Genomic DNA, 19,687 nt, shown 5'->3' with positions numbered 1-19,687 from the left:
CACCCTGTAGGCCTTGCCATTCAATATGCACAGATTAACATACAAATCACCTCCTCTCATCCAACAGTATATATACCTCATTCTCTTCCATGCCAGCATTCTCTGAAAATGCCAGCCACAGCTGCTGGTGAAACGTCAGGAATAAACTCTTCTAGAACACGACCTCATAGCCTGAAAAACCCACAAAAACAATGCATCTGTTGTTTTCTCCTTCTAATTTAGGATGACCATATCATAGTTTTATTGGCAAAATGTACTCAGAAGAGGTTTGCTATTACTTTCATCTTAGTCCTAGAAAGTATGACTTGCTCAAGACCAACTAGTGGGGCTCCATGTCTGAGCAGGGATTCAAATCCTGATTTCCTAGAGTCCAATACCCAAACCACTACACTACACTGGCTCATACTGCTCTGCATAACTTCTGCTACTGTTCTGCCTAATCCCAGCATCATAATCCTCAACAGAAGGAAAGAAGAGGGATAATCTATGTTTACATCTGCAGATGTTGTGGGAATTGGCTAAACTGAATATTCATCTGAACACAGCAGGTCAACTGAGACTCTTTCTCCCCCAGCTCTCTCTCTTTTTAAAAAAAGCCACAGATGATCAAGGTTCAGCAATTTCTCCTTTGATGAGCTCACTCATTCTTTCTTCATCAAGAAGATAACACTATTTTCAAAACTTCCCTTCCCTGGGGAAACGTCCTGCTTCTCACTACTAAAATACCACTCCCAGGTTCAGTGCACTTAATCCAGAGTGCAACAGAAGGCGATGAAGGATTAATTGCTTCTGTTCTCACCAGAGAAGCCAGTATCTCCTGTTAGGGAGCATGTGAGCTGCAAAGGAAACCTGATGAGCTTCTTTTGATGAGTTTCATTTCAAAGTGAAACAAACATTGATCAGTACTGGACCACCCATTAGTCTTTGAGGTCCTCCAAAACAAGGAAAGAAGAGGTGAGATGGCAGGATTTGAGAGTCTTCCCATCTCTCCACGACCACAGAGAAATTCTAATCTCATATCTAAATCTGAGGGATTGATTTCAATCCTCTTATATTATCTATCTAAACAGCAACCTTGATCTTTCCTGGATACTGAAGTGATGGAGAGTAATGCCTCTGCTTCTGGGCTAGATTTCACATCATTAGTTAAAAATCTCAATGGCAGTCTGAAAATAGACCGTTGATGGCTAGCCATTAGTAAATACTGCTTTCATTTGTATGTTTGTGTGTGAAAAAGATAAGAGAAGAATCCTTTAGCAGATGTTTTTAAAGGATTTATAAATTGTGTTCATTCCCAAGACTGAAATCGGTGGGAACTAGTTAGAAGCTATAGATCTAATTAAATCTAGATTTGATACTTCTACTGAGTGCAACATAAACCAAGCCTTAGTAACTAGTGGTCCTCTAGATATTGTTAGCCCCCATTTGAAATGAACCAGTTCACATCCTTCAGCTGCTGAACCTACAGTTTACAAAATACTACCTATTTTCAGTTCTATTTTTTCAAACAAATGTCAAAGCAACTTTCAGCTCTAACCATCTTCTTGGCTTGCTTCTGTTTTTATCAGCATTGCTCTTTCATTACAACAAGAAGGCATAAAGCTTTCAGGATATAAAGCTCTACCTTCTTAGTGTTAGAAAAGACCAGTCAAACTATACCAGAGCTATAGAGCCACTAAGGCCCTGTACAGACCAGCCTTTAAGGCTGGTTTGGGGGTGGAGTCGGGGCATAGCGTCCACATGATGAACACCCTGACTCCACTCCCAGGGCAGAATGACACTGTGTGCTGCTCTACACGGTGCACAGTGTCACAGCACTCCTCTGGCACTGCGTCTACACGATGCAGCACTGAAGGAATGCCATAAAGCCACGGCGCCATGGCTATCGTGCCCTGCAAAGCCCAGATTGGGGCCGTGGCCTGCGGTTGCCATGGCCCTGATCTGGCTGTAAAAGGGGCATCTGAAGGCCACCACTTAGTATGGCATAGTGGTTTGAGTGTTGGACTACGACTCTGAAGACCAGGGTTCGATTACCAACTCAGCCATGAAACCCATCTGAGCAAGTCACATATTCTCAATCACAGGGGAAGCCAATGACAAGCCTCATCTGAACAAATCTTGCCAAAAAACCTCTATAACAGCTTCACTTTAGGGTCACCATAAGTCAGAAATGACCTGAAGGCACACAATACATACACACATATGCACACACAACCACCAGTGAACCTCCTGCTCAAACCTATTAATTGATCTCTCAAGAGGACTTATGTGATCCCTTCATTTGGGAATGTTTCTTCCTCTGCATATCTCAATGGGACTTTATGTACATCAGCCTCCAGATGTTGTTGGGCTGCAACTTCCAGCGGGTCTAGTCAGCATAAACAATGCTGCGAAATGATGGGAATTATAGGCCCGTTACAAAAGGGCACCCTAGGACGGACTCAGTCCGTGCTAGGGTTAGAAAGGGGCGTCTCTTCCAGACGCCCCTAACCCTAGCATGGACTGAGTCCGTAACAAATGGCAGCAGCCGTTCCACACGGCCGCCGCCATTTTGACATAACGGACGCTCTGTGTCCACACGTCGCGCGGCGGAAGTGACACCACGAGTGCGCGACTAACACCTCGCGGCGTCTCTTCCGCCCTGCAAGAAGGAGCGCAATTTTTGCGCTCCTTCTTTGCTGCATCCGGGAACTGCACCATTTGGCTGCTGCGGTCCCTGGATGCAGCAACCAGCGGTGGCAGCAGACCGCCGCAATCCGGCGGTCTGTAACGCACCTCAGTCCTCTAACAGTCATGTAGCAGAGAAAAACTCAAAAGGTGAGGAAACTCAAATATGAGTTATATCTCTCTAGCAGCCAGGTTAAGAGATGAAAGCTCAAAAGGTGATGCAGCTTTTCACATTCAAGTAAACCCAAACTGGTATTCGAATCTTGATCTTTAAAATTGTAGTCCCAAAGCTGAAACTATTATACCATGCATAATCATTATATATTAGGTTTTTAAATTATTTAATTTATTTTAAATTAATGGTTTTCTTGACATGTTTTTTCGGAGGTGGTGTTACCACTGCCATCCTCTGAGACTGAGAGAGTGTGACTTGACCAAGGTCACTCAGTGTGTTTCCATGGCTGAGCCAGAATTTGAACCTTGGTCTTCAGAGTAATAGTCCAATGCTCAAACACACTGGCTCTCAGAGACTACATTCAGAACATTCCTGTTTTGGAGTACAGTATTTTTCTCCAAGATTTTCCTTGCTACTCAGAGATTGAGCCTTTTCAGTTATGGCACATGTGTTAGGAAGTAAGAAATATCTTTCCCTTCCTCATTTCATTCCTCATTAGGGAATATCTTCCTCAGGTGCACCAGGCCCTTTCTTTATTTCAGTGTGTTAGCTTCCAAAAGGTGGATTCTGTTTCAATTTGGTCCCAGCAGACTGGAGGAGGGCAAACGTTGTTCCTGTCTTCAAAAAGGGGGAAAAGGAGGATCCCAACAATTATCGTCTAATTAGTCTGACATCAATACCAGGAATGATTCTGGAGCAGATCATTAAACAGAGAGTCTGTGAACATCTAGAAGGCAATTCCATAATCACAAAAAGTCAACATGGGCTTCAGAGAAACAAGTCATGCCAGACAAATCTGATCTCTTTCTTTGATAAAATTACCAGCTTGGTAGATGAAGAGAATGCTGTGGATATAGTATATTTTGATTTCAGGCCTTTGACATAGTTCCCCGTGACATTCTTGCAAACAAGCTAGTGTAATGTGGGCTAGACAAAGTAACTGTTACATGGATTTGTAACTGGTTGACCAGCTGAACCCACAGGGTGCTCAACAATGGCTTCTTTTCATCCTGGAGAGAAGTGACCAGTGGGGTCCCACAGGGCTCTGTCCTGGGCCCAGTGCTATTCAATATCTTTATCAATGACTTGGATGAAAGAATTGGGGACATACTTATCAAATTTGCAGATGACACCAAACTAGGAGGAGTAGCTAATACCCCAGAGGACAGGATAAAAATTCAAAATGACCTGAATATGTAATGCCTATGTTATTTGTACTTTCTTCAATATTTAGGAATAATTCTTGCAAGTTGTCTAATACGTCCACTGGACAGACTAAGCAGCTTGTAAGAATTATTCTTTTTGGTTGCTGAATGTCCTCTGTTTTTCAGATAGAACTTTGGAGGGACTATTTTGTAGATAGGTTTAATCATCTCAGACAGGCTAAAGCTCAGGTGGATTTATCCTGTTCAGCGAAGCGTTCCCAGGCATTGTGTGACTATCATTTGTTACTTGACATTTTTAATTTGTTCCCTGCTTTACTTTATTGTACCTTTTCCCGTATTGTTATGTATTATTTATATGTATTATGCTATTATTTCTTAGATTGTATGCCATGGGCAGGTTTACTTTATCTATTTTATATAATATAAATTAATAATAAAAATAATAATAATCATCATCATCATCATCACCAGCCCCAAAATCAAATGCATTGGGTGCAAATGAGTGCATGTTTGACCAAATAAAAACAACTAACAGTCACTATGGACAGAACTGGGCTAGAGATGGCTAGAGAAATATTGCTCTGTTCACGCAAATTAATGCTCAAATGGGCAGCCATCTATTTAAATTATTATCCTCACCCACTATGAAAACAGTCTTCCGATGAATAATTGTTTCCAATTTATAATCTTGACCAGCTAGTGCTAGAAGACAGATGAAGAGCTTCCTGCCAGTTTTGTGCCTAACATTGTATTTCTGAAAGTTGTCAGAGCACATACCTTTTATTGCTCAATGGAGCAAATATTTATGACACCTGCTAATTATAGAAAAGGAGGATAAGAGCAGCAGAACTGAGGCACTTAAGTGCTCCAGTCTGGTTTAACAAGGGAATATTAAAGAATCACAAGAGGAGATGTGTAGAGGTCTCTGGCATATTGGAATAACTAGCCCTGAGAAAGTATAGTTAACCAAGCTATCATATACTGTAATATAACAATGTTTGGGAGAGGATGAAGGGGAAAGCTTTCACTACATATATGCATAGCCTAATAAGGCAGTGTGGTGCAATAGTTAGAATGTCAGGATTGGGGGGTGCACTGACACTTGTAATAATACAGTTTGACACCATTTTAAATGCTCTGTCCTCTGGAATCCTGGGTTTGGAGTTTTACAAGGTCTTTAGCCTTCTCTAACAACTTCCAGGATTCTGTCAGATGGAGTCATGGCACTTATAGTGGTATCAAACTGCATTATTTGTCTAGTGTCGATGCACCCTAGGACAAGAGAGACCTGAGTTCAGATGCCCACCCATAAAGCTCATTGGGTAACCTTGGACCAATCACTCTTTCAGACTGATCTACCTCACCGGGTTGTTGTGAAGATTTTTTATTTTTATTGTACATATATATTACAAAACAAACATCATAAAACATACATGAAATACAATTCATACATTCATTTCCAATCTTCCAATCTTCCACATATAAACAAACATGACTTCCTTGAGTCATTACCAAATGGGGAGGCTCACTATGTATGCTGCCTTGAGCTCGAAGGAAAATAGACCATAAAAGTTACAAATCAGCAAAATAAATAAAGGATATACGTACATTTAAAGAGGTATTTAGAATTGCTGTGTCAGTTCCAATTGGCAATAGTGATGGCTGTGCAACCCAAGCATGTGCAGCGTGTGAGAAAGGGGCACAATGTGCTAAGAGTGGAAGAGATACTACAACAGCCCATAGTACTCTATCTCTTAAATAACTGAAATGAAGTTAAATTCTGCAGTAAGCTACATATGTGAGCCAGTGTGGCAGAGTATAATAATAAAGTGGTTTGAGTGTTGGACTATGACTCTGAAGGCCAGGGTGTGAATCCCCACTTGGCCATAAAAACCCACTGGGTGACTTTGCACAGGTCACACACTCTCAGCCTCAGAGGAAGGCAATGGCAAACTGCTCTGAAGAAACTTTTCAAGAAAACTCCATGTCAGATTAGCCTTAAGGTTGCCATACGTTAGAAACAACTTCCAGGCACACAACACACACACACACACACACACAAGATACACGAGAGTCTGCCAGAAATATGAGATCTTCAGAGGAGGCCCTGTTGTGTTTCCCAACACTTCATGATGTTTGGTGGGTACACATAACAGGGCTTTTTCTGCCTTGACTGTGGAACTCCCTACCCACCCAAGGAACTTAGGCTGGCTCCATCTCTTTTAAGCTTTTGGAAGGCAGCAAAAACAGTGCGTTCAGTGTTTGAAATTGCTCTGTTTAACTGTCTCAAAACTGGACTCTAGCATTGTTTTAAAGTTGCTTTTAGGCACTTTTCAGAGTATTTTAATGTGTTTTTAAAAATGTTTTTAGTTTTGTATTTTTCTTCCTCATCCTTGTGGGTAAGAGTTTGACCTAACGTCACACGAGTTAGGATTGAGAAGGTTGGGCATGGATAGTAATTTGTCCCATGTGAGGGAATCCAGAAAGCATGGATTTTTGTATTGCTTTTTGTTTGTCAACAGGTTCGGAAGCCCTTATATACTGGGAAGCAAAACAGAAATATTCTAAATAAATAAATATAATGCTTATAATACTTATCAGTATTGCTATTATTCTATGGGAGGGTTGGGGAACAGGACAATTTTCATCACAATGAACCACCCAAGCTTCACCTACACATTCTTGGTGTGCTGGAAGTGTCTCAACATCACTTCCAGACAACCATGTCTTGCATTTTCCTGCTAATTTCAACAATTTTGTTTCTTCTGGCATATTAGAGATCGGGGGGGGGGGGGGGGGAAGAGGCGCTGAGAGAAACTGATGTTTGTGGGTGGTTTGAGGGTGTTTTATATTTTAAAAAATACCCCCCCACACACAGTGGTTTTTAAAAACATTAATTGTGCGTTATTTAAAAAATCACAAAGATACAATACCAAATAACACGATTAATTATTATTGTATAGAAAAATCTTTAACTATTTTGATTCTGGGTTTCCTTAGTAGTCCTGGTATTGCCTGGTACCTGATAATACTCTGGATATATATCTGGTGGGTGTTTATCCTACAGTCTTTGGCAGAATTTAGAACAAAGAGAAATAGCAGGGTTATGTTCCACAATGTGGGTGACTAGTTCGCAGTGCAGCATCTTGTATGTGAAAGAAATGAACTGGTTCCTGGATGTGTGCGTACAACGTAGCCACTGTTTAAACAGCTTTCATAACAAAGCCTTAAATTATTTCTTCTCCCCAGGGCCACTGAGAAGCAGCCAAGATTTTAGAAAATGTTTTCAAAAAAGAAAAACAACCAAGCCCCATCTCTAGTTCTCTAGTACACACATACATGCCCTTGGTGGCTAAATATGGAAAAGTGACTATATTCCTTTTAAAAAACAAACCTCAGTTCACAACCAAGATACACCTAAAGTCCAACTACAAAAACAGCAAATCACATGGAAAAATCATTCCTCCATTCTGAACACCAGACCAGACAATTATGTGACAAGATGGATATAGTAAAAGGAAAATAACCCCACCAAAATCCCAATCTCTCATTTCACAAATAAAGCCATACTGGCAAAAAGGATTTTAGCCTGTTTTTCTCCAACTGTTAATTCTTTTATAAGGCCAGCCCTACCATAGGTGGAAGATTTAGGGTTTCATAAAAAGGCAGCATCTCAATCTCTCTCTGTCTCTCTCTGTTTAACTTTATTATTAATATATTTTCCTGCTTACAGACAAGGAGAAGTTCTTATGGGATTTTCTATCTCAAACACCAAAATAATTTAGCTTTATTTGGACAGCGTAAACTGTACACATTGACTTGAGACTCTTCTCCCTAAGGCAACAAAATGTCTTGGGTCATCCTATTTCTTTATATGTAGGGTTTATTTTTCCTGGGATATATTCAAGCAGGATTGTGGTGTGAAACAGAAAAAATCTTGCTACATGATTTTCTGTCTGTAAAGAGTGAAGTCTTTATTTACTAGGTTCCACATTCTAAACCAACACATACCACCATATCACTTTGAACATGTCTGATCTCATCTGATTTTTTGGAAGCTAAACAGAGTTGGAAGTTTTTAGGAAACCACAAGAGAACACTTAGGGATCTTTAGGTAGGACTGTGAAAGAATCCTGCCTGAAACCCTGGAGAGCTGTTTACAGTTAGAATGCATATCACAGGATCGTATGGCTGCTATAAAACAACTTCCTCCGTAACTGCACATAACACAGAACTTTATCACACAGGGTCTGGAACAGACCTGTCGTGTTCTGAAAGGGAACGTTATGGGGACAGGAGATGGCAAAGAATGCTGTTTACCACACAGCGAGAACGCTGCCGCTGCCACTGAACATTCCCATCGTGTTCCGGATGTGTTCCTCAGGGGGCAATTTTCAAGAACACCGGGAACGATCGGCGGTGTCAGCAGCATTCTCGCTGTGCGGTAAACAGCGTTCTTTGCCGCCTCCCGTCCCCATAACATTTCCTTTCAGAACGCGACAGGCCTGTTCCAGGGCCTGTGCGATAAAGTTCACAGTATATGTAGGCCAGCACCCTCCAGATTTGTTGGACGACAACTCTTTATCATCCCTGAACAGCACACCCAATGACCATGTTCGCTGGGACATTGGGAGCTGCGTCTGCAGTCCAACCCATATCAAGATAATGATGTTGGGAAATCTGCTCTAATGTATATAATTATGTAAGATTTGCAAGTTTTGATTCTTCTTTGCACTTGTGGGTTTATTTATTAAATTATTTATTTGGTAAGGTAATAAAGGACTCAGCTGTAAATAAACTGTTGTGACAGAGAATGGAAAAATATGGAAGGGAACAGCAGGAACAGGACAGAAAACAGCACAAAAGTCAACCATACAGCATGTGCTATATATATGGAAAATCTCAAGTTCAGTCCTCACCATCTCCTTCTCCAAGGAGCCCTGGTGGCGCAGTGATTAAATGCTGTACTGCAGCTACAACATTTTAAGTTCGATCCTAGAGGAGGGCTCCAAGGTCCGTTCATGCTTCCATCCTTTCATGGTCGGTAAAATGAGGACCCAGATTGTTAGGGGGAATTGGCTTACACACTGTAAACCACTTAGGGATTGCTAGTTCACTTATAAGCGGTATGGAAATGTACTTGTTATTGCTACTTAAAATAACTTCCATTCTTGAGCAGGCAGGACAAGCCAGAATAGCCATTGCTTTCCATGTGATTTAAATACAGGTTCACATTAGCATACAATTCAACAGAAAGTGGAGCATGCCTTGAAACTGCCACTTTGGCTATATCCACTATCCTCAAAATAGGGCACTAGTAACTTTCCGAGTGAGAGCCAGAGTGGTATAGTGATCTGAGTCTTAGACTACGATTCTGGAGAGCAGGACTTGAGTCCACACTCACCCATAGATGCCCAATTTTATGTATAATTTGTATGGTCGTTAAAAATACATATAGAGATTTAAAGTGCAACTGTGTTTGAATAGTCAATTATAGTTCGCCCCATAGAACCCAGAAAGAGTTACACGTGTACCACACTTCAGTTCATGCATACAATTTCATGTAATGATTTCAATTTATTTTAATGTTTCCATTTTCAAACACAATACACAGACATGCTAATATGGAGAAAGGAAGCAGCAAAGAAAAGGACAATAGCAATGGATTCAGATACAGATGAAACATGGATTTGGGAAAGGGAAGACATTCACAGATGGAGATTTTATAGATCTGCACACCCCAAGGTGCCCTCCACACATCACAGCAACTTTCCACAAGGAGAGCTAGAAACTTTTTATCTTTCAGTTTAAAGGTGTGATCCTTAAGATCCTGAACAAGTTATCAGTGCCATTACTGAAAGAGCAGGTTTCACACTGCTTGCTTCAGCTGTTCATGCCTCTGGATCCTCCTTGACTATAACTAGCATACAATAACTGTCATAATGCAACCACAGGAAACTCTCAGCCAGACAGTGCTGCTATGTGAGCGGGATATAAATTGACAAGAAAATGACAGTGATCAATTGTCCAGTGTCACACTGGGAAGAGGCTTTGAGTAGAGCTGGCAGGCATCCAACACTATTCAATATTTTAATTAGATATTTGAAGGGCTGTGTGGTAAATACACTAGCTAGATTCATGAATGATCCAAAACAGAGGGAGGAGGACACTAAAAACTGTGGACAGAGAGCATTAAAAAAGCGGGGAGCTGACCTCAATAACACGGAGAAGTAGGCTGAGTTTCTGGCCTGGTGCCACATAAAAGCTTATATTCAGCAGACTCCAGAGAAGCCTTTCTAGTGCACTTAAAACATTTTTAATGGAATTGAATTCTACCAGTCTTAGAGGATTTGGGCTGGGAAGCACAGAGCATCTGCTTGGCTCTTGGGCAAATCCCTTACCAACGTACAAAGTTCAAGAAAAAGTATATTTAGGATGGCCTCCAAAAAAAGAAGAAAATAAGAGAGAGAAGAGAAGAGAAATAAAAAACAGATTTTGAAACATCAGTAGCTGAGGCAGACTTTTTCAAGAACCTGAAGAAGTTACTGTTTTGGAGTACAACTCCCGGAATCCCTTCTTTAGGCTAGGTGTAGGATTCTTGGATTTATAGTCCAAAATTATAACTGTCAAAGCTCTGAGTGTGATAATATTGTAATCTTGTGGGCCACCATACAGAATTAATATAGACAGTATTTTTTTTTAAAAAAAAAACCCAAACAATACGAGAAAGTTAGGGAAGGTACCTGTACCTGAAAAGTATAAAATCTGTAGGGTATATACTATTCCACACCATATTATGAGCTGGACAGGCCTCATCTGGAGTACAGTGGTGCCTCGGGATACGAAATGATCGGGTTACGAAATTTCCGGGATACGAAAAAGTTGGATTGGCAAAAACTGTTTCGGGTTATGAAATATTTTTCGGGTTACGAAATTCATTTCGGCGCGAAATTCAAATGCTGCAAAGTGCAGCTATAGGCTTTCCAGTGCTAACGGAAAAGTGTTTCGGGTTACGAAATTTTCGGGTTACGAAAGGAATGGCGGAACGAATTAATTTCGTAACCCGAGGCACCACTGTACTGTGTTCAGTTCTGGGCCCCTCGTTTTAAGAAGGATCTATACAAGTTGGAGCATTTCAGAGAAGGGTAAGGGTAAGAGGGATGGAAAACAAAACATATGATGAGGATAGGTTGGAGCAGCTGGGCATATTCAGCCTAGTGAAGAGAAAACTGATGAGTGATGTTGCACTCTTTAAATACCTCAAGGGCTGCCACAAAGAGGAGGGTGTGAGGTTGTTCACTGCTGCCCCGGAGGGTAGAATCTGGTTTAATGCTTTTAGGTTAGGCAGACAGACTTTGACTGAACATTAGAAAGAATGTCTTGACAGTGAGAGTGGTTTGGCAGTGGAACCACTTGCCTAGAGATGTTGTGGAATCTCATTTTCTGAACGTTTTCAAAAAGAGGCTGAATAGCTACCTGCTGGAAATGCTCTAGCTGGACATCCTGCATTGAGTCGACAAATTGACCTCATGGTCCATAGGGCCCTTTCCAGTGCTGTGGTTCTATGCTTCTATGAATGCTGAGCCAGAATTCTTGTTCATATGCAAGAACCAAGGGCTCAGCAAGTATCTACCAAGAGTGAGGCAGCCCTACTATTGGGCACAGCGAGGCAGCTGCTTCAGGCAGTAGATTCTGAGCAGCATATTTTTAGCTATTTATTTTGTTACTATTGTGATTTTACTGCCAGGAATGGAGAGAGCTACTTGTGGGATTTTTTGGCACTAGCTGCTGCTCTATGTCTGGTAGGCAAAATGTCTTAGGCTAGCCCTTGCCAGTGAAGGTAGAGACAGTAGTTTTTACATATGTGACATTTTTAAAATATACCACTTTGACCCCCTCCATGCAGCTCAGGACGGCATATATGGTTCCCCCCTTTCACTTTGATCTCACATCATCAGCACAAGGTAGGCCTGGCTAAGTCAGAGTATTTCTGATCAAAGATCACTTTATGGGCTTCCCAGTTAAAGGACTTGAACTCAGGTCTTTCTAAGTTTGGCACCGAAACCACTACACCATACTGTGTTTTCTAGTTTGCAGTGCAAAGAATGATGATCTGCAGACTGCAGTGCAAATAAGAGTTCCTGTAATATAACCCACTCCTTTCAACACCTCCCATACAGGCAGTTGACAGAGCAGTGTAACCTGTAGACTTCCTTCCTAATCTCTCCTGCTACTTATTTTGTGTAAGTGGGCTGTCTTCCCTGAAACTGATAGTGGAGATGCTGACCTATTTTGAAAGTCCATTGAGGAAGAGCAGCATTCACCCGAGATGAGGAAAAAATACTGAAAAGTATGGCAGCCATGCTGTTGCACACATTTTCCAAAGAAATGGACTGGGATACTGCTGTGAGAGAAAGGAGGCCAAGGCTGGAGTCTCCCACTCCCCTCTTTGGGGGCTTCCCAACAAACAGAAAAGGAGACTTTTGATCAGCTGTCTTGCCCATGATAATTACACTTCTTGGCTTAGAGTTCTGGCCTAAAGAGTTCTGGCTGGTCAGTTGTGGCTGGCCTAAACATTGTATTTTTGTTTTAAGCCCTCCTCCTCAAACCAAGAGAAACAACAAATGCTGTGCCAATACTGTTTCCCAGTCACAGTGGCATTCCCTTCAGGAAGGATGCATGCACCCCCTGAAACAACTAAGAGCTATACAATTTACTGAGCAGTAAGCAGAACCCTCTTCAGCTCAGCTTGAACTCTTTATTGTGTGTGTGTTTTGCTACCACATCTGGCTTGGGTATATAATGATAGTGCTGCTACATTTTGTTTTCCTTCTTTTGTCCCTGTGCTAAAACAAGAGCTGTGTGTAGCTCTAACAGGGCAAGCAACAAACCAAAATGTAGAATTGCTTAATTTCCCAGAGTTATAGTCCTGCACAAAGGCAAACAGTAGAATGTTTCTTCTTCTAACCCTCTCATCAAGCTGTCTTCTGCAGGGTGTTTTCTTTTTGGTTTCAAGGCCTTTGATGTACTAATTAGCCCACCCAACCCGGGCAGCCCACCCTCTTCTATTTTGCTTTGACCATTTTTAGCCTGACACAGATTTGAAAGACACATGAAATCTTTGTTCTGTGTTTGTAGCTCTACCAGTGTGGCCCAGTGCAGACAGAAGACTCAAGCACTAGCCATGATTTCCTGCCTTTATTCAAGAAAGATCCCAAATCTGCAGTGAATTCATGGTTTATTTAGATCTTCAAGACATCTTATTATGTACAGTCGGACCTCCGTATCCAATACCAAAATCTATACTTGTTCAAGTCCCATTTTTCTTGATGGCGGCACAGTGCACATGCACACACCCACTAGCACAGCTGCATGCATGCACTGCCATTAAGAAGAACGGTAGCTTGCCATCCGCAGATGGTTAAATCCATGGGTGGCAAGTCCGCCAATACGGAGTGCAGACTGTATATGCAAATATTCCAAAATCCATAATAGTCCAAAATCAAAAACACTTCTGGTCCCCAGCATTTTGGGTAAGGGAGACTCAACCTGTATTGCTTTTATTGCAGCAAGCTCATTTCCTATTTTGGGGAGAAACAGGGTACAGATTTAACAAATAATTTTACATCCAAATGAGAAGCAGAAATTCTTGCTGAACTACTGCAGATTCCCCTGCACCACCCTTCTGCCTACTCCTATTGGGCAGTATCCAGGTCACTCACTCTAAATATATTACGGTACATATCCTTAAATGTCATTCTGCCATACTTTTGGTGGAAGCCTATACTTTAGCCTGCAGAAGTCCTATGGGTATTTTCAGCTTGACCAGAAGACTGACAGATCAAGGAATGACCATCTTAAAGCAGTTGTTTAACTTGTTCCTTCCCAGGAATAATGTATACTCAAAATTTGATGTGAAGAAAACTCACAGCATTTCTTATTCTTAGGGAGACTCTTCTAGTCCATGCAAGAGTTATCACCTCCAGCATGAGAATGAAACAAAGAACATTATCTTTCATGGGGGGTGCACCTATGCCATAGAAATAATGCAGTTCTGCCATGGTTCCATCCCATAAAATCCTGGGATTTGTAGTTTTGTGAGGCACCAGCACTTTTTGACACAGAAGGCTGAAGACCTTGGAAAACTCCAAATTCCAGAATTACATAGGATGGAGCTACAGCTTTTAAATTTGTGTCAAACTGCATTATTTCTATACAGAAGATGCATTCTTGGATTCCACCATTTGTCCAAAAAGTCTCTGTCCAAAACTAGCTTGGGTTTTTGGGGGAAGGGGTTGGGCTGCCTTGTGGGAAACAAAGTACAAGCATGCAGCAACCAAAGATGGACTAAGTGGCTGCTTAATAAATTTATAAACAAATCATCCAATGCTTCTATTTTTTCCCAAAAAATAATTTAAAGTCACAATTACTGTAAGTTTGTTGTCAAGCCATTTTTGACTTATAGCTACCCTAAGGTGAAGCAATCACAGGGTTTTCTTGCCATGTTTCTTTAAAGGGAGTTTGCCATTGCCATCCTCTGAGACTGAGGGTGTGTGACTTGCCCAAGTCATCTAGTGGTTTTACATGGCCAAGCCAGAATTAAAATCCTGGTCTCCAGAGTCCTAGTCCAACACTTAAACTACTACACCACACTGGCTCTCACAACCAAGTTTAAATTAATTTTATTGTAACTCACTCAGAGAGCTTACATTTCAGGGCAAGATATGAATATTAATAAACAAATAAGTATCTCCATGCAACAAAGCAAGAGATATTGTAATTTTGCACAGACAAAACTAATTCTACAAGTAAGAAAACTCTTTTTGAGACAGACAAATAAAATCCCACAGACCAGGAGAAAAAAGATCTAGCTTTTTATTGTCAAAGAGTGAAGATTATCATTCCAAATCAACAACTCCCCTCCCAATACTATACACACCACTGCTTCTACTTTTCAGGATGTGTTTGTTAAAACAGACAGGAACCCAATCTGTGAACAGTTTAAGGTTAGAAAAACAACAAAAAAAATGTGTCTTTTCATCTCTTTCTCTTCTGCTTTGCAGACTAAACACCCCTGATGTTTTTGCTTCCCCTTTACACAGACACCCACTCAGATGCTTTTGGTCAGCTCCTCTCAACACAGCTTGCTCTAAACTCAGTTGGGTGACCAGTTCAAACTTCCCCTGCTTTGGTACAGGACTTGCTCTGTGACAGCTGGTGGCATTCTGTCCCTGGTAAAGGAAGCAAAGCCATCCAGACTGCTTTTCCTGCCATGTTACCAAATAAAGGAGAGGGTGTATGTCTCTATGTCCTGATACCAAAACTGGGGGAAATTCCTTTATTTTTTTATTTTTTATTTTTTGGGCACAACAGCTCTCAATATACTCCAACCATTACAGTCACCTGAAGAAACTGGGAGTCAGGAATGTTTCCAGGCTCTGCCTATTACTGCTTAAAGCAAAGAGGGATACTTGTGGTCCTAGGGTTGCATGCAATACAATTTAATATGACCCATTCTATATAAAAAAAGAAGAAATCCATTCACAGCTCTGTCTATTAAAAGCTACCTGTCCTTCTCTGCTGGCCTGCTGTGTGGGCAGAAAGGAGAAAAGGGTGATTAAGGGAGGAGCAACAGGGAGATGGGAGCCCATGTGATATAAATGGGAACCAAAATGGTGTAATAGTTTGAGTGTTGGATTGGGACTCAGGAGACCCAGGTTTGAATCCCTGCTCAGCCATAGAAACTCATTGGGCATGTTACACCTTGGGCATGTTACACTGTTATAGCCTTGAAAAACAGCAATGACAATTGCTCTGGATTACTCTTGCCAAAAAGAAAGAGAGAGAGGATCACTACAAATCAGAATTAATTTGAAGGTGCACCACCATAACAACAACAACACAAAGTGGGGAGAAAGAATGAAAGAAGTGGCCCAGGATGCCTACTATTGGGTTCATCCCATCCATCACTAGCACATGCATCCCCATAGTTTATAATTAAAGGAACTCAGCCCCCATCCAACTGCACCCTCACACACATACCCAGAAGGTTTGTGACCACTAAACTGAATCAACACATTGATCCCACCAAACTGGGGCCAATTTAGTTCTGTCAATCCCACAGGCACATGTGGTTGGAATGGAGAAAGGGCCTTCTCAGTGTCTTCTCCTTCCTCACTCTGGAACTCTCTTCCTAGGCTTGTTGACCTTCCATTGGTAGATAAAGGCATCTTTAAAATATCCAAACAGGCTTTCCAGAAGTGGTTTTTATAAGAAAATGGCTTAATAGTATGCTATGGTGTTTTTATTTTATGTCTTACCTATTGAATGGATAGGTTTTCAATTGTTTTCAATTCTATATATAGTTTAATCACATTATAACCATAAATTTTTATATGTTTTCACTTGTATGTGTGAAAACTATGAAGTTTATCTACTTGAGTTTTAATTTTGGTAACCCATCATGAGCCTTCTGGAGGAAAGGAAGAATACAGATAAATATTCCTCTTCCTTAGTGCTAACACAGTTGAAACCTCCATCAGCATACTTACACTGTGAGTCCAGAGGGAGATGGCTGTTCCTTCTTATTCAATTTGTAATGGCAGCTGGACCATGCAAGTGTGGATTTCCACCACTAATCACTGGCCTGGAGTGGAGCTACTCTCCAGCTACCTTTGCACACCCAGTATAAGTATGAGAAGACAAATTTTGCTCCTTCTTCCCTAGCTGTGCAATGGCAGTTACAGTTTGGTTCCCCCAGCAACTGACTGTCTTTGAGAGTGAGTCTGGGTACCCTTGCATAGTCAGGGAAAAGGCCCTGCACAAGGAGATACTGGGTGCCTTCTTTCTCAGTGCCCAACAAAGTATTTATGCTGCTTTAACCCTCGGTTATACTCAGGTAAGTTACCAAGAGCATTTCAGGGGCTGTTGGTGGCTGTGGTACCCACCTGTAAAAAGCAATGGAGCTCTTGTGCCTTTAATAGTTGCATGGAAGAGAGAATTTCAGCAGAGGAAGTGGGCATGACAAACCATAACAAATTCCTTCTTCCACATCACTATTAAAATGCACGAGTCCAGACCTGTTTGTTATGTGATCACTCTATTTGTGGCATTACATTTATACTAAATTGTAATAAATGTTCTCTGTTCAAAACCAGAAATGCAACAGAGAAAATTAAAATAGTATTTGAAATGTTTACTAGCACCTATCAGGCCTCATGTCCAGCACAATTCAAAGCATAGTTACTTTGACGTAAGCCCACTGACTTCTGTAGGAACTACAATGCAAGCCTATCTGTGTTTACTAAGAAGTAAGTCCTACTATACAGATGTGTTTAGAGTTGCAACTTTAATCCCTAGTAGAGTTGGCCCAGGGATTCTGCATCCATGGATTCAACCATCCATGGCTTCAAAATATATTTTTTAAATGTTTTCCAAAAAACAAACCCTGATTTGTCATTCTATATAAGGGACATCTTTTTACTATGCAATTGTATATAATGGGACTTGAGCATCTGTGGATTTTGGTATCCACTGGGAGTCCTGGAAACAAAACCCAGTGGATACCAAGGGCTCACTGTAATAGTATTTATTGATTACCCTGATATTTAATTTATTCATTTATACAGTATATCACATATGTAAAATATATTTTGTACAAAATACATTCAAAGCACCTTACAACTAATTAAGACAAATAATAAATCCAATAACATACAGTTGTGCTAAAATCAATGACAGAACAAGAATTTAGTAAAGACAAGCACCACAGACAGAATCACTTTAAGAAATGACTAAAACCATTTTTTAAAAAGCTCTTACAGAAGACTGAAGGGTAACTTCTTTCCTATCCATGCACTCACCACACCCAGACTTGCTTAGCTTCAGGAAAACTGCCATTTGGTGCCTTTGGACCACAATCCTGGAACACTTTAAAGCTTCTCTTGTTCAGATGATGCGGGTAATGCAACATCAAGACCGGAATGAAATTCCTATTGAGAAGCATAGATTGTAGCATGTGCTAAGACAGACGTTATGACCATTAGACCCAGCTGCATCCTGCATTCCTATCCAACTTCCTATCTGTTCTCCTTAAGGAAGTAGGAAGGGGCTGCTAGTCAGCAACTGCTTCGACTCTATTAGTCATGTGTGTTTCTTAAACTGCTGCCCTGTTTATCTTAGACCAGTTGCCTCACCTAGATTTAGAGGGTGGCTTGATACAAAAGCGAACGGGGCTCTGGCAACTTAAGTGGGATGTGGTTCTTAACTTAGGTCCCAAGATGCTGTGGGACTACAGCTCCCAAAATCCTTCACTATTGACCATAGTGACTGGGGGTGATGGCAGTTGTAATCCAGTAACATTCAGGGACCCAGAGTTGGAAACCATCATTGGCCATGTTATACGGCACTTTTATGAGTTGCATCTTAAACCATCTGGACTGCACAAGATGAGCAAAGGCTGAATTCAGCAATGAACATATGCAACTCAAAATAGGCAATGAGGTTTGTGTGCTAAAAGACTTCCCTAACGTTCCTTTATGCTCATTTTCTCTCATTAGCTTCTGTCATTTTTTAAAAGCTGCAACAGTTGCACATTGACAACATAACCAGAATTCCAACAGAAATACAGTCAGCCCTCCATATCCACGAATTCTGCATCCACAGATTCAACCATACACACACACGCACGCATGTACACACACACACACACACAGTTATTCCAAGAAGCAAACCTTGATTTGCTCTTTTACTATGCCATTATATACAGGGGGCCCTTGGTATTCACTGGGGTTTGGTTCCTGGATTATTATTATTATTATTATTATTATTATTATTATTATTATTATTATTATTATTATTATTATCCTTTATTTATAAAGCGCTGTAAATTTACACAGCGCTGTACATACAATCTTTTTAATTGGACGGTTCCCTGCCCTCAGGCTTACAATCTAAAAAGACACAACACAAAGGGAGTGGTGGTGGGGAAGGGGCCTCTCTAGTAGGATAATACATATAAAATACATAGCAATACAGGAAATGATTCAATAAAACAGGCAACAAAAGAACATCAAATACCAAATACCAAAATCCATGGCTGCTCAAGCCCCATTAAATACAATGGCTCAGTAATATGGTGTCCCTTATATAAAATGACAAAATCAAGGTTTACTATTGGGAATTTATATATGAATTTTTAATATTTTCAAGCCATGGATGCTTTCATCCGCGGATAAAGAATCCATGGATATGGAGAGCCAACTGTATAATGGGACTTGACCATCCACAGATTTTGATATCCATGGGAGGTCCTGAAACCAAACCCAAGCAGATACAAAGAGTCCACTGTAGTGGTACTAGTGGAGATGGGGAAGTAGGGAGGTGATCAGATTTCTTGCCCTTTACACATTAGGTTGAGTCCATCTCTCATGTCCCAGGAAAAACTTACCTGACTGCTATAGGCTGGGTCGCGTATGAGTCCACACTCTATGCAACCGCAGGAGCAGGAGGCCTGCTGCTGAACTGCTTAGAACTCCCGCCAGAAATCTGTAGAAGACCTGGAATTCAGGCAACCTTAAAACAAAACAAAACAAAACACACACACACAAAAAAACCTGGGTGCACATCTATACATATCAAAGGTGGTCAGTATATAATGTACATCAGCCTTCCCCAAGCT

General features: G+C 41.0%; 1 protein-coding gene across 1 annotated transcript in view; it reads right to left on the bottom strand.

Annotated features, from left to right (window-relative positions):
• Positions 1 to 10,816, bottom strand: part of PLXNB1 (plexin B1) — a 125,775-nt gene extending 114,959 nt beyond the window's left edge. Inside the window, 1 exon segment of the mRNA XM_042451880.1 lies at positions 10,758 to 10,816. Within this exon segment, the coding sequence (XP_042307814.1) occupies positions 10,758 to 10,801 (44 nt within the window). The 5' untranslated portion in view covers positions 10,802 to 10,816.
• Positions 10,817 to 19,687: the final 8,871 nt, after the last annotated feature.

Source organism: Sceloporus undulatus, chromosome 2 (assembly GCF_019175285.1).
Source record: "Sceloporus undulatus isolate JIND9_A2432 ecotype Alabama chromosome 2, SceUnd_v1.1, whole genome shotgun sequence".
Lineage (NCBI taxonomy): Eukaryota > Metazoa > Chordata > Lepidosauria > Squamata > Phrynosomatidae > Sceloporus > Sceloporus undulatus.
The sequence above is the reverse complement of the archived record's forward strand: the minus strand, read 5'-3'. Positions and strand labels throughout refer to the sequence as shown.